The 15,898-nt window shown below is 47.0% G+C and overlaps 1 protein-coding gene across 3 annotated transcripts in view; it reads right to left on the bottom strand.

Annotated features, from left to right (window-relative positions):
• The window catches only part of FBXW8 (F-box and WD repeat domain containing 8), a 142,106-nt gene that overhangs the window by 109,427 nt on the left and 16,781 nt on the right, over window positions 1-15,898 (bottom strand). Inside the window, exon 1 of one of the 3 annotated variants that reach the window (XM_019467337.2) lies at window positions 8,407-8,801. The exons of 1 other annotated variant lie outside the window; for it this stretch is intronic. In XM_019467337.2, the coding sequence (XP_019322882.2) occupies window positions 8,407-8,724 (318 nt within the window). In that variant the 5' untranslated portion in view covers window positions 8,725-8,801. Of the gene's footprint in view, window positions 1-8,406; window positions 8,802-15,898 lie in introns of those variants that run through there. One more of the 3 variants, XM_019467339.2, reaches the window with a different exon arrangement.

Raw genomic sequence — 15,898 nt, 5'->3', positions numbered from 1 at the left:
ATAACATCCTTAAAGTTTATTTAGAGAGAGAGAGAGAGAGAGAGAGAGAGAATGAGCTGGGGAAGGGCAGAGAGAGAGAGAGAGAGAGAGAGAGACAGAGACAGAGACAGAGAGACAGAGAGAGGGAGATAAAGACAGAAGATCCGAAGCTGGCTCTATGTTGACAAAAGAGAGTCCGATGCGGGGCTCAAACTCATGAACCGGGAGATCATGACCTCAGCCAAAGTCAGACACTTAACCAACTGAGCCACCCAAGTGCCCCAAAAAAGATTAAGAATTTTAAATTCCATAGGTCACACAGGCCACAAGGCCAGCCGACCTTGGCCACCACAAAACCTCCACATTTGCTGTTCTCTGCCGAGAATCCCCTCCCCCAGATCTCTTCACGCTTGCTTCCTCATCTCCTTCCACGAAGCGTGAGTCTTCAGGAAGGCCTTCTTGAACAGTGCTATTTAAAATTATAGCCTCTCGGGGCGCCTGGGTGGCTCAGTCGGTTAAGCGTCCGACTTCGGCTCAGGTCATGATCTCACAGTTCGTGAGTTCGAGCCCCGCATCAGGCTCTGTGCTGACGGCTCGGAGCCTGGAGCCTGTTTCAGATTCTGTGTCTCCCTTTCTCTCTGCCCCTCCCCTGCTCATGCTCTGTCTCTCTCTGTCTCAAAAATAAATAAACATTAAAAAAAAATAATAAAATTATAGCCTCTCTCCCAAAACTTACACACTCGATTCCTCCTACTTGCTTAATTTTTCTCCAGACCATTATCTGACAATTATTTGTTCATTGTCTACCTCTCTCCAGAACGTAAGTTGTATAAGGGTATGGATCCTTTCGGTCTTGTTCGTGGCTGTAACTTCCATGCCTAGAACAGTGCCTGGTACTAAGAAGCCACTTAATAAATATTTGTGGAATGAATGAATAAAGCCCAAGCTGCTTCCACCAACAGAATCTTCCAATGAAGAAATGACCTACGTTACAAGTTGTTCTGGTATACACAGAGGCCATTTCAAAGGGTGCCCAAGCAGAGACCTCCTAATCCATAACAGGAAAAAAAAATGAATCGCATGGATAGTAAGAATTTTTCCATTGAGGGAACAAAGAAGGAAGAGAAATCTGGGCTGGAGAGATCAGAGAAGAGTTAACGCAAGAGACAGAACCCAAGGTGAACATTAAAGAGAAGACAGAGGGCAGCAAAGAGGAAGGGAAGCTGTCCCAGCTCAACCAGGTCAGGAGTTTACACCCAATTGTTTGCCTCAGTGCAGATTAGCAACTTTCCTCACTCATTGCTAACTTAAAAGCAGAAGGAAGCTAAGCCATCAAACTGATCTTGCTGACAGCAAAGCTGTAGGTTCTGACAAACCAAATACTGACATGGTGAACAATACAGATCAGCCAGCACTATTAAAACTTTATCAGGCTTGAAAACCCCAATCTTAACTTGAAGAACGTTTGAACATTCCCAGGGGTTCTAACAACCCTAGAGCCTCTCTGTAACACTGCTGTTGGGAGCAGGAATTCTGCCCAGGTTATTTCAATGCAACAAATGTAGTTGGGGCCCCTACTGCACGGAGTACTAGAGGTGAGGGGACAGGAGTAAGACAGGAGGCCCTGCCCTCCAGGGACTCCCAATCCAAGGAGGAGGGTGGCAGGGGCTGATCGGTGAGAAGTCTTAGCAAAGAGGAAGTGAGCAGAGTGAACTCTCCTGCAATAGTAATGATACTAATAGGACCAGCTTTGGGGTGCCTGGGTGGCTCAAAGTCGGTTAAGTGTCCGACTTTGGCTCAGGTCATGATCTCGCGGTTTGTGAGTTCAAGCCCTGCATGGGGCTCTGTGCTGACATCTCAAGAGCCTGGAACCTGCCTCAGATACTGTGCCTTCCTCTCTCTCTGCCCCTCCCCTGCTCATGCTCTCTCTCTCTCTCAAAAATAAACAAACATTAAAAAAAAGTTTTTTAAATAACAGGACCAGCTTGAATTTGTTGGCTGCTCACTGCATGCCAGGCTTTGTGCTAGGACATTCCAGGTTTTGTTTCACAGTCTCTTCACCAGACAGGCATTAGCATCATCCTCATTTGATAAGTAAGGCAGAGTAAGTTAACTTGTCCAACGTCAAACAGGCAGTTAGCAGAGTCTGAATTTGAACATGGGTCCGCCTGACTCCGGAGCCTAGACCCGTAACCAGGCCTATAGCTTTCATTAATGCCATGCTTTCGGTTAAAAGAAGCAAGACTACGGGCTTCTCGGGTCAGAGACTGTCCATTCTGTTTACTATTGATTCCCCAGCCCCCAGGTGATCAATACGTTTGGCGATTAGAAAACACATACATTCTCATAGTTAGGGCTGTTCCAAACCCCACCTAAGATGGATATCTGTTGTCTCTGCTGTTTCCTGCCCAAAATTCACTCCCTCTTCTCTTAGGAAACCACCTGACTGCCACACTTGGACTACATGGTTCAGTGAGGCTGACCCCTCCGCCCTGATCATCAGGAGTGGGCAGCGGACACAAGCCTGGCCAACTTGAGCCCGTGACCGGCCTGAGGATGAACACATGATCCAGTCTGGACCAATGGGAATTTAAGTTCGTAACTTCTACAGAAAACAGATGCTCTCTTTCTCCTGTTAGAAGCAAACAGAAGGTAAGACTGGAGCTGCTGGTAGTCATTTTATTTCAAGGAGGGGAGAATCTTCCTGTGAACAGAGACAAAAAGAGGGGGCGCCTGGGTGACTCAGTCGGTTAAGTGTATGACTCTTGATTTCAGCTCAGTCATGATCTCACAGTTGTGAGATGGAGCCCTGTGGAGGGCTCCACGCTCAGGGTGGAGTCTGCTTGGGATTCTCTCTCTCCCTCTCTTTCTGCCCCTCTCCCACACTCACGCACTCTTTCTCTCTAAATAAGTAAACAAACAAACAAAAAAGGAAAGCAGGACCGCAGAGATTTCCAGGTGCATCATCTAAGCACCCAGACCAACCACCACCACCTGGAATTTTCAGTTATTTGAGTCAAGAGATTCCAGTTTGGGTTTCTGAAGCCACTTTGAGTTTGGCGCTGATTCCTTGTGGCTCCAAGCCGGACATATCACCTAAATAGAAACAGGACCAAGCAACTGGACATCACAGATTCCAAGAAAGAAGCATACTTGCAATTTTGCTCAAGTGCCCCATGACCATGGAGAAGTTGGAGGTAACGGAGAGAGAAATGGAAGAAAAAAAGAGTGCCTACTGCCTCTGAAATTCTGTCCAGGGCCGTAGCATTTCTTTCACCAGTTAAAAAACCCTAAACTAAAAAGACAGTTCAGATGTTCCCATTCATCACCTAAAAGCACACGGCTTCTCAGGGCCGTTACTTAAAGCTTCACAAGTGAAGATGCAGCTCAAGACTTTTTAGCTCAGCTGTGCTTGTCCGTCGAAGGTCTGGCCGACACCCAGCCCGACACCGTCAGGCAGTGCTGTTCGCCTAATTCCTCCGAAGGCAAAGACTCCCGACTGCTAACTTACTAGCTGGCTCTCACTCCAGTGAGGATACTGAGAACTCTGAAGTGAAAGAGGCTGCGTCAGGTGAGGTACGGCGGGGTGGGCTGGCACGACAGAGCGCACCGAAGGTGGCGGGGCAGTGCCCGGCGAGAGGGGGTGTGAGGAGGCGGCACCGGATTTTTCCTTCTCTGTCACGTCAACTGGATCAACCTGTCAGTTTCTGGGGCGTCTCAAACGGAACTAAATCTTCCTTTTCAGGAGCCAGGCATGGATCAAATAAGGATTCTTTGGAAAACAAAGGCAAGGATCACAAACTCCTAACCCAAGGCAGACCTGGCCCACAGGTTTCATTTAACCCACAGTGTTAGTACTTACATTTTTTTTGTATTCCTTACCAACAATTACAAACAGGAAGGATTTGAGTGATAGAGGGCATTAATGGCCTCTGCTTCGTTCATTCCTCCCTGTATCCAGGCACCGGGTGACTCCACGTGAACTCCAGACTTGGCCATATGGCTTGCTTTGGCCAACGTGACAGTAACAAGGATGACCTGGCCAGAGACTTTGAAAGCACTTGGGCATTACAACGTGCCCTCCTCTTGCTCTAAGAGCTCTGAGAAGGCCCACCCAGGGCTCACCTGTTGGATGATGAGACCTATAACGAATGCACACGTACTCAACAACTAGCCAGCCCCCCAAAGCGAAGCTACCTGGCTAACCAGCAGCTAACCTTAGACATCTGAGTGAACCCACCCATGCCCGGCCCAAATTGCCACTTTGCAAAATGGTGAGCTAAATACTGGTGTGTGTTTTTGGTTTTGTTTTGTTTTTTAATGCTCTGTGATTTTTTTTAATTTTTATTTATTTTTGAGAGAGAGATAGAGAGGAAGCAGGGGAGGAGGGGGAGGAGGAGGAGGAGGGGGAGGAGGGGGAGGAGGGGGAGGAGGAGGAGGAGGAGGAGGAGGAGGAGAGAGAGAGAGAGAGAGAGAGAGAGAGAGAGAGAGAGAATGAGAGAATTCCAAGCAGGCTCTGCACTGTTAGCACAGAGCCCGATACGGGGCTTGCTCTCACAAACCGTGAGTCCATGACCTGAGTCAAAATCAAGAGTTGCACACTCAACAGACTGAGCCACCCAGGTGCCCTGAGCTAAATACCGGTGTCTTAGGCCAAAGTCTTGGGTGTTTGTTGTGTTGCAAAAACGGACAGAGTCCACATAAAAATAAACATTCCCAATTACAAAAAGTCTGAAGGCGGCCACACTGGGACCACATTCCCACAAGGAAACAACTAGTTGACATGGGCAGTGGCTCCCACCTTTAGCCCAGCTACAGTGTGTATTCCCCAAATTGTCACTTTCTCATCTCACTCACGTGGAGGTCAAGTTCAGTTGCCATACATCATCTCAGTTAGATGCGGTTATATTTATGGCAAAGAAGAAAGTGAAATACCATAATCTACACACTTATTATCAGGCAGGAAAACCACTGTAACTACCTTGGAAAATTGTTTGCCAGTGGCTACTAAGGCTGAACATCTGCATACCTATGACCCAGCAATTCCACGATTAGGTGTGTACCCAAGAAAAATGGGTACGCATATTCCAAAAGATATGCAAAGCATTCACAGCACTACCCCCAACAGTCCCAAACTGTCTGGTGAACTACTTATCAAGAATGCCCATCAACAGAATAAAACAGGACATGTTCATAGGGATGAATCTCACACATGATGCTACGTGCTAGAACCAGACACAGGAGATGTAGGATTCTACTTATAGTTCAAAAACAGACAAAATTAAAATAAAGTGTTAGAAGTCAGGGGAGAGTGAAAGAAGAGAACACGCTGGGGGTTCCGACGAGCTGACAATGCTGTTCTGAAATCTGGGTGCTGTTTACATGGATGTGTACGCCCGTGATAACTCACCAACTTGTACATTTATGATTTTATGCAGGGTTTGATTTAAAGAAAAAAACATTGAATGATTTAGAGAGAGCACGTATGATGAGGAGGGGAGGGGCAGAGAGAGAAAGAGGAGAGAGAGGATCCCAAGCAGGCTCCACACTGTCAGCACAGAGCACGATGCTGGGCACGACCTCACGGCTATGATGAGTCAGTCGTGAGACTGAGGTATCAAAATGCTTAACCAACTGAGTCACCTAGGCACCCCTGAAAAAACTTTCAAAAGGAGAAAAACAAGACCAAGACGAGGACAAGGCTTTGAAAAAACATTTAAGTATTTTTTAGGGATATCATGAAAGTCATTTCTACACAGTCATGTTTAATATTTAATGTGACAAAAAGAATGATAGCCATCATGGGATGTCTGGCTGGTTCAGCTGGTGGAACATGTGACTCTTGGTCTTAGGGTTGTGAGTTTGAGCCCCAAGTTGGGTATACAGAGTAGATAAATTAAAGAAAAAGAAAAAAAGCTAGCCATCATGAATCGAAGCATTACAGGTATATGACTGGAACCTGGAAAAGATACCTAACAAGACACCCGATGAACTAGGAAAAAGGAGGGAATAAGCCATACCTAGGCTACCTCACTCCTTTGCATTATCTGCTTGACCTCTGGGCTTTGGGGCTTACAATCACTGATCTAGGAATCGAAGCCTTTTCTATAAAGGTTACCATCATTTCTCACATTAAGATACTGAGTGGGTTGACTGCCCCTGAAAATCAATTACTTTTTTTTTTTTTTTTTAACGTTTATTTTATTTTTGAGACAGAGAGAGACAGAGCATGAACGGGGGAGGGGCAGAGAGAGAGGGAGACACAGAATCGGAAGCAGGCTCCAGGCTCTGAGCCATCAGCCCAGAGCCCGACGCGGGGCTCGAACTCATGGACCGTGAGATCGTGACCTGAGCTGAAGTCGGACGCTTAACCGACTGAGCCACCCAGGCGCCCCTCAATTACTTTCTTAATGCTCATCTGTCAAATGGGGCTAATAATAGCCACGGAAGAGGGTTGTTGGGAGAACTGAAGAAGGTCTTTAAACCCTTAAAGCAGAACTAAGGAGAAAGCGAGTAATTTTATTTATAGCCGTAATTTTATTTATAGTATTTTAAAGTACTTTAAAAAAAAAAAAGCGCCCTGAAGGTTGCATGTTCATAGGATGTAGAGCCCAGCAGTACCTGATGTGGGGATTCTGGCGACAGAGGAGATCATGGGCATGCATTCCAGGGCAGGCTTTTTTTTTTTTTAAATAAACTCTGATGCCAGTACGCCCCTGGGATCCTACAGTAGGCAGGCCCCCTCCATTTCTAGAACACTTCATTTAGGGCTCCACTATTTTTGGTATCAATGCCTATCCCTCAGAAGTATTAGGGCTAGAAAGCCTTTAAGAGTCAAGACAGTAAACCAAAAGAAACTGTGCAGCAGAGAACAAGGTCTCAAAATTGCCTGACCATCTCAAACATCACATTTCTAGAAGCCTCCTCTCTGGATATTGATTAGGCAGGTCTAGGTACAGACCAGAACCTGTCTTTTAATAAAGCAAAAGGGATTCCTACACTCAGTCAGGTTTGCAAAACTCCTAGCTGGTGAAATTTAGAGTCCAAGAGACCTGGATCCAAATTTAATCCCCAGAACTTATCATCTAGGTATCCCTGGAACACAAAACGTTTTTGAACATCCTCATTCATAAAAGGAGACTAACAACAGGTACTTCCCAGGATTCTTATGAAGCCTGAAGACACTGCCACATTCAGTAGGTTGGATTTTAACTGGCAGGCCCCCAACCGTGCCTCGGTCCTAACAATCCACTTTCCTGTTTCTCTCTACCTCCATGGGCTGGTCTTGCCTTAGTCTACAAATCTATTTCCCAGGGAATAACTTCTGCATAGATCTGGACTGGCCTGACCAACTCATCTGGTGCTAAACCACCTTACCAAGGCATTCAAAGATTATTTTTACATCTGCCAGACTTCCTTAGTGATGACCCACTTCTTACAGAAGCAGAAGTGACGCCAGCAAGAATTTTCATATATACGAGAATTGTTCACATTAAAGGAGAGCTTGTAATTCACATAACACACACACACACACACACACACACACACACACACACACACACACACACACAGCTTCTCTCAACTTAGAGACAGGCAGAGCACAGGACCAGAAACTTGGTGAAAACCCCAATAGCTATTAACGTTATTTGAATAGAACTGTTAAATAAACCATTTTTTTCTCAAAACAGCTTTTGCTAATTACAGAATTACTCTAAACTGGGAGACTGTAGAAGGCTTAAGCCTAATTTAAGTTGAACCACTAAAACCTGCTGTATTGCCGTAACCCTTAACCATGGATGTGTTTCAGGTGATCCTGACCATGCCAACTTCGTAAAGGGGGCCTTCTTTAGGGGAGAGAGGGTCCCCAGCTTCTCTGCAGATCCTCCGAAAGGATCCATGTGCACAAAACGAGAAAGAACCTCCATGCCAATGGTAGTGCCCAAAGGATTTTTCCTTTCCTGCTTTATGAATACATGTGCAATTGGGAAAAAATGAGTAATACTTACATTCTACAGAATAAAAAGAATTGCTTCCTAACCGTCCTGAGACCTCTTGCCTCCCTAAAGGCAACCCTTGTTAAGTTACAGGAGTTCTTGAAGAGCAGGAGTTCGCCAGCTGATACTGACACTGGGGGCTGGATCGTTTTCTTCTGGGCGCTGTCTATACACGCAAGATGTTCGGGAGTATCCCTGACTTCTACCCATTAGGTTTACGATAACAACGCCCCCACCCCAGTAGTGGTATCCAAAAAAGGTCTGCAGACACTACTACCAAGATGGGAAAACAAAGTCACCCATGGTGGAAACTACCACTTCCAGAGATACTCTATGCATGCACAGACCCCGGGTGGCAGTTACTTTCCATTTCGTTGCAGGGGTGTGTGGCCGGGGCAGGCCCGGACCTCGGCAGGAGGCTGAAGCCACTCACCAGGTCTCGGATGAGCTGGTCCACCAGCTGCTCCCCGCCCCCCGCGGCCTCGCGGGCCGGAGGGGAGCGGGAGCGGCTCGCCGCGTCCTGCCTCTCGGCCCGGGTCGCCCGCGGAGCCGGGGGCCGCCCCGCGCCCTCCAGGAGGCCCTGGGCCAGCGCCAGGTACCCCGAGGCCTGCTCGCCGCGCCCCAGAGCCACTTCGGGCCGCCGCGGCCGCCGCTCTGCAGTCTCGGGCCGCCGCCGCTTCCTGAGCGCCTGGGCCTGCGCCAGCTCCTCCTGCCAGCGCCGGCGGAACTCGTCCAGGCTGTGGTCGTCCATCGCCTCCGCCGCTCCCCGCCCTCCGCGTCGCTCTCGGCCCGCCGGCTGCCACGGGACAGTCCCTCCGCGGGAAGTGTCCGCCGCGGCCGGAAACCCGCGCCGCCGCCGCACCCGAGTTCCGGGTGGGCGGCCCCGCCCCCGGCGCGCCCCTCGAGCGGTCCCCGGCAGAGGTGGCTCGCGCTGCCCCAGGCCGAGCCCAGAGGCGGGACCCGGGCGCCCAGCCTCTCCGCTTCCCGCCTGGCGCCTTTGTCAAGCGCGGACTTGACCCCAAGCACCGTTTCTTCATTCATCGAACATGCAATTGAGCAACTACTAGATGCCAGGAGCTGAGGATTCAGCATTTAAATCCTAAAACCCCGCAATATCCCTCCTCTCTTGGGGTTTCAAGTTGGGGGGGGGTAAGAGGGGGAGGAGACCTTCCACACATGAACAGGAAGGTTTGAATCAGTGGTAACTGTTAAGGAAATAAAGGAAAAATGAGGCTCTGGGGATGGGGGCGGTTGACTTTACAGGGATGTTCAGGGAGGGCATCTCGGAGATGTCATCCGCACTAAGAGCTAAAGGAGAAGAGAAACCAGCCCTGGGAAGATCTAAGAGACATTTCCAGAAGGAACTACAAGGGAGATAGGAAAGGAAGGCACATACAATCGCATTCCATCTTCCAAATGCTTTGTAACTGCTGTTTCCTTCTCCGGGAATTTTGCTTCCCCCTTGACCTAGTTAAGGCCTATACATCTTTCATAGCTCAGCTCCCACCTGACTTAAACTCCTTCCCCCTCCACCCAAAACGGGGTCACCTGGTTATTCATTCCTACAGCATCCCATACTTCTCATAACACAGAACAGTTTGTAATTTTGTATTTGTGTAATTTTTTTTTTTTTTAGTTTATGTATTTATTTTGAGAGAGAACGAGGGCACGCACACTCACGCACGGTGGGGGGGGGGGGGGGGAGACAAGGCGAGAGGGAGAGAAGCTCATGCAGGCTCCCAGCTGTCAGCGCTTAGAGCCTGAGGCGGGGCACCATCCCACTAACCCTGAGATGAGGACCTGAGCAGAAATCAAGTGGGCACCCGACCCCCTGAGCCACCCAGGTGCCCCTGTGTAATTATAATATCTCCCTTTCCTACTGGACTGCCCATTCTTAGCTTGGAGTCTGGAGATTAGTAGGCATTCAATGAATATTTACTAACAACCCCTCTGGATGAGAACTATTGTCCTGGCTTTACAGATGAAGAAACAGAGCCAAAAAAGAAAAAAAGAAAAAAAAAATCACACAGCTGGTGATGTGCAGACCAAGGATTCTGATTATACATATTAAAAAAAAAAAAAAAAAATATATATATATATATATATATATATATATATATGTATTTTAACTCCAGACCTGACCTCTTTAAATCATAAGCCAGCTAGGAACCATTGGCTAATTACCATGATTTTTCAATGCAGGGAAATTAACAGCATGGTTATCAACAGCCTGAGCTCCAGAATCAGACAGACATCTAGGTGGGAATCCCAGCACCTCATTTACTCACATCTGCTTTCTTCCAGCAACTTCATTTCTACGAGTTTATCCTAAGAGAAGAAAATGGAGGATGAATTCAAAGAATACCTTCAAGGATGTACACCAAAGCATTGTTTTCTAATACTGAAAAGCAGAAGCGATCGAAGTAACTGACAATAGGCCATTGATTAAATAAGTTTTGCCCCATTAGGATGTAAGAAAGATCCTAACTAGAGTGTCAGCTCCGCAAGAGCAGAGATCTTCGTTCACTGCTAAGTCTTCAGCACTCAAAACTATGCCTGGGACATAGTAGCTGCTCTATAAATAATGCATCGATGAAATACTGTGCAGCTATTAAATATCACATGGAGAAAATTTAATCACCTGAAAATATAACCTAGCAAGTGAAAGAAAGCCAGGACAAACATAATACAGTATGATCCCAGTACTGCTTACTAAGTGTATGTGCATTTCGGGCACCTGGGTGGTTCAATCCGTTAAGCATCCTACGTCGCCTCAGGTCATGATCTCACAGTTCATGGGTTCGAGCCCCACGTCTGGCCCTGTGCTGACAGCTCAGGGCCTGGAGCCTGAGTGAGATTCTGTGTCTCCCTCTCTCTCTCTTTCTCTCTGCCTCTCCCCTGCTCACACTGTCTCTCTCTGAAAAATAAACATTAAAAAAAAAAAATTTAAAGTGTGTATGCTTTTAAGAAGAATATACACTCAAAAGAGAAGAGCTCTCTAGAGGGCAGGATTATGGGTTAGTGTTTTTATCTGTATATTCTAACTTCCTACAGTGAAGGTTAGCCTAGCCTGGATCCCCCTAGAAAACAGAGCCTGAGACCTGGGCTTGCAGGCAGCTAGTTGTTTGTTGAAGTGCTTCTGGAAAATAGGAGTGGGGTACCAAGAAAGGAATAAACAGGAAGGAGGGACAGCTAATCCAAAGACCATCTTGAGTTGGTCCTGCTGTGCACAACTTACACTCCATCCCACTGAGATCATCCAAGCAGCCTTTTGAAGACGACCCCTCTGGATGGTCCTCCCAAAAGATCAGAAATGGAAGAAGGGAGACTGGATTCACTCAGCCATCCTCTATTAGAGGAACGTTAAGGAAAGAGTTTTTTCGTAGTCTCCTGCTTCCAATGGAAGGGGAGTTTAAGAAAATGGGCTGTTACCAATGTCCCAGACCAGGGGAGCAGAGATGCTCTCGGGCAAAAAGCAAGAACTACCCTATGCAGCAAACAGGAGGGACTGTCCAGTGACCCGTGCACAAAGCCTATTACTAAGCAATGACGAAGCAAAAGGTGAGTCAAGAGGTTGTGGTGTGGGGCATATGAGTCCAGTGAGGATTCTTTTTGTAATAAAAACAAGGAGCTGTTTTCTTCAGAAACTTTAGCTTACGTCCTGCCTCATACTATTTTCCATATGAAATTCCAAGGGTCAAGTTTGTTTTGATTATCTGTTCGTGAGTCAAAACCCACATATGGCTTTTCTGATAGCTCTGGAGTTTACAGAACATCTAATATTTAAGACAAAACAATTTAAAAAAATCATGGTTTCCTCTTGCCTTTTTAAAAGAATTTTTACAGGGTCGATGATGCAGGCAGGCTAATGGGGCCATTAGTCACCCAGAGAAAGTGGGGTGGGGGGGGAGAAAATCTGCCAAAAGAAAGGAAGATACCGTGCTCCATTCAGCATTGCCGAGTTCACTGACAATATGTATGTTGATTCTGTTTTTTTTTCAACAGTAAATTCCTGGGCCTCTCATTTCCTCAAATGAAAAATAAAAATATATTCCGTTCAGAGTGACTGAAAGGTTGGTAGTGGTTTATAGGACTCCTAGCGCCCATAAGGCACACAGTAGACATTAAGTAAAGGCTGGCTACAATCCATATTATTAAGTCTTGGCCAATAGAGATTACGTCTAACCTACGCTCTACAGGTCTGGTGTCCAATAGAGATTACGTCTAACCTACGTTCTACAGGTCTGGTGTCCAATAGAGATTACGTCTAACCTACGCTCTACAGGTCTGGTGTTCCGTGTGACCCACCTGTTTCTAGATCTAGTGTTCCTTGCAAGTTCAGTCCATTAAAATTCTTTGGTTGCAAGTCTTACTAGCTTAAGCAAAAAGCAATGGAGCTCGGGATGGCTCACAAAGTTAAAACAAACAAACAAACAAATAACCATATCCTCAGAATACCCAGAATCAGATCAGATTCAGGAGTTTCATTAGAGGAAGCCATGAACCACCTGTTTTGGATGATCTCACCACCTGTCTTCTGTCTTCTAAGACTCAAATTCTGAGAGCAAGGGTTCTCAGTGTGGTCCCTCAACCCAGCATCACCTGGGAACTTGTACGGAATGCAAATTCTCAGCCTAGAATTACTGAGTCAGAAACTCTGGGGGTACAACTCCAACAATGCATGTTTTCACAATCCCTCTCAGTACCTTCCGATCAGAGAACCAGTATTCATCAGAATGGCCTGGTTCCTGGCCTTTGAAGAGTTAGGGGTCGCAACGGCTCACTTTCCAGGACTCTCTGAAATGAGGAGGCAGAGTTCCCCAAAACAGAACGGGTAGGGAGGGATACTGGGCCAAACTAAAAATCTACAAGACTATCACGGAAGGGAGACTTTAGGAATCCAGTCTTCATGCCTCTCATGCCATCAGAGTCTTTTACTGCCCACTGTCAATATGCTGTGTGTCCCCCTCGAAACCCAAGCTCAGGTCTGCCAGAGCCACAGAAAGGTGGCGGGGAAAATGGCCACCATCTTTCCCCCAAGTACGTCCTGTCTCATTTGCCCTCCTCAGGCCAGTCCCACACTGGACTACCAAGGTGAAGTTCTAGAGGCCAGAGTCCAAAAGCAGTTTCACAGCGCTGAAACCAAGGTGTGGGCAGGACCATGCTTCCCCCATTGGAAATTCTGTTTCATTGCTCTTCCCAGCTTCCAGAGCTGCATTCCTGGGCTTGTGGTTCCTGCCTCCACCTTCAAAAGCCAGCAGCATAGCATTTTTGCTTCAGCCGGTATCTACCTTCTGTCTCTGGGTTCAGGTCACCCTCTGCCTCCCTCTCATAAGGATACTTGTGATCACAGAAGGCATATCTGGATAATCCAGGATCCTCTTCTGCTCAAGAGCCTTAATTTGGACACATCTGCAAAATCTTTTTTGCCATCCAAGATAACATTCACAGGTTCCAGGGATTAGGACCTGGCTATCTTTGGGGGCTATCATTCAGCCTACCGCAGAAAGCCTTCCGTGACCACAGACCCAAATGCCTACAGATGACTCCAGGAGACAGAAATGAGGCAGGTGAGCCAGGTGTAGACTGTCCCAAGCTGGAGCGTGGATGCCCATCTAGACAGTACTCTGCTGCACCCACCTGCTGGATCTTAGTCCGGATCATCTGACAATGACTATCTTGATTTCTAATTATTAGCAACACGTTCCACTTTCTTAAAGAATAAAGATTTTTTGTTAAAAGCATAAATTGCATTCGGTAGGCTTCGAACCCAGACGTAGTTCGTTCTTGAACAATCCATGACAGAACTCCCTTTAGCTTTTTTTTTTTAAATTTTGTTTTATGTTTATTCATTTTTGAAAGACAGAGAGCACAAGCAGGGGTGGGGTGGAGAGAGAGGGGGACACAGAATCTGAAGCAGGCTCTGAGCTGTCAGCACAGAGCACGACATGGGGCTCGAACTCACGAACCACGAGATCGTGACCTGAGCCGAAGTCAGACGCTCAGCCGACTGAGCCACCCAGGCACCCCCAAACCCCCTTTAACTTACATTAGGATACCTCCTTAGCTCTCGTGAGCAGGACTGGAGAATCACACCTCATTTGGGATCATTAGTGTGTGAGGAACACCAGGAGATTAACATGAAAAGTGATACAAGGCAACAATTATAATTCAAAGTGTATTGTTTAGACACATCAACAAAAACATCAGATGCAGCCATTCTGAAAGTCAACAATGACCCTGATGTATCGCTACGGGCATTATTGCCCTTTATTGCTATTTTATGCCCTCGCAATCAACAAAATATAAAATTCCATGGGAGAAAAATAAAACTTTGGTCTTTAAAAAAAGAAAAGCGATCTGTAGCAAGAGACAATTTGCTTGTTCTTGAGAATCCCCCCACGGATAATTCCTTTCTTCAAAAGGCTGCACAGACGGGATTCAGTGTCAGCTGCTAGCTACAGACTTAGTCATTCAAAAGGAAGTTGTCCCATATGGACACCACTCCCCATCTCTCTCGCTCTCTCCTCCATCCCCTCCTGCTTTTGTTGAAGCCTCCTCCAATCTGCCCCTAATCTCCCCAGCCTGGTTCCCAAGCCCCTCCCTCTGAAACGTTACCTTCTCCCGGAGAAGGAGCAGGTTCCGTCTTTGGGTCCCCTTTTCTGTCTCTTGGGAATTCAGCTCATCAGAGATGCTTCGCTCAGCCATCGCTGGCACACAAGGAAGAGGTGGTGACGTTGGTCTGCGAGATGGGTGTTCTCACTCCAACTCAGACTCTGAGGCTCCAAGAGCCGATCTCCTCGTCTGCCCGTTTAAGAAGCAGCGTGCTAAGACAAAGCACGAGTTTTTCCTGGAGCTGCCGCACTCTGGACGCACACGAAGATACTCTTGTTCTTAGCCTGACTTTGACCCTGACTCCTCCAAGGAAAGGAGCACCCCAAAATTATTTTTTAATTCCAAATCGTTTCTCCCAACTTGTTTCTTCGCAACTCCAATCAAGTTTGTCCTATCTCAGCCAACTGCGCTGCTACCCCAGTGCTTTAGAACCAGGAACCTGGTTCTCACATTAGCAAAGCCTGACAAGTGTACGTTCACAATACATATTGAATCTGTCTGCTTTTCTCCATCTCTCCCACCAGCCTAGTGCAGGTAGGGTTGCCCAATAACATACGGGACGCCCGATTCAACTGGGATACCAGACACACAATGAATTTTTTTTGTATGATGGTGCAAAATTTGAATTTGAATTTGAGATCAGCAAAGAACTTTTTATTATGAATATGCCCCATGCAATATTTGGGGGGGGCATACTTATACTAAAAATAGTCCTTTGCTTATCTGAAATTCAAATTTAACTAGGTGTTCTGCATTGTTATTCACCAAATCTGGCAGCCCTAAGTCCAAGACCCTGACATTGCACCTGGACCACCGAAGTCACTCCTAACTGGTCTCCCCACCTCCATTCTTTTTACTTTTAATTTTTTTTAATGTTTATTTATTTTTGAGAGAGAGAGAGAGAGAGAGAGATCGAGGGAGAGAGAGCAGGAGCAGGGAAGGGGCATAGAGAGAGGGAGACACAGAATCCAAAGCAGGCTCCAGGCTCTGAGCTGTCAGCACAGAGCCCGATATGGGGCTCGAAGCCATGAGATCATGACCTGAGCCAAAGTTGGACGCTTAACTGACTGAGCCACTCAGGCACCCCTCTTTTTTTTTTTAATGTTTATTCACTTTTTGAGTGAGTGAGAGAGACAGAGAGAGAGAGAGAGAGAGAAAGAGAATAAGTGGGGGAGGGGCAGAGAGAGAGGAGGACAGGGGATCCAAAGCAGGCTCTACCCTGACAGCAGCGAGCCCAATGCAGGGCTCAAACTCACGAACCATGAAATCAGGACCTGAGCCGAAGTCTGACCCTCAACTGACTAAGCCAC

This window comes from Panthera pardus, unplaced genomic scaffold, assembly GCF_024362965.1.
Source record: "Panthera pardus isolate Hobbes unplaced genomic scaffold, ASM2436296v1 HiC_scaffold_15, whole genome shotgun sequence".
NCBI lineage: Eukaryota > Metazoa > Chordata > Mammalia > Carnivora > Felidae > Panthera > Panthera pardus.
This window is presented reverse-complemented; position numbering and strand designations above follow the sequence as displayed.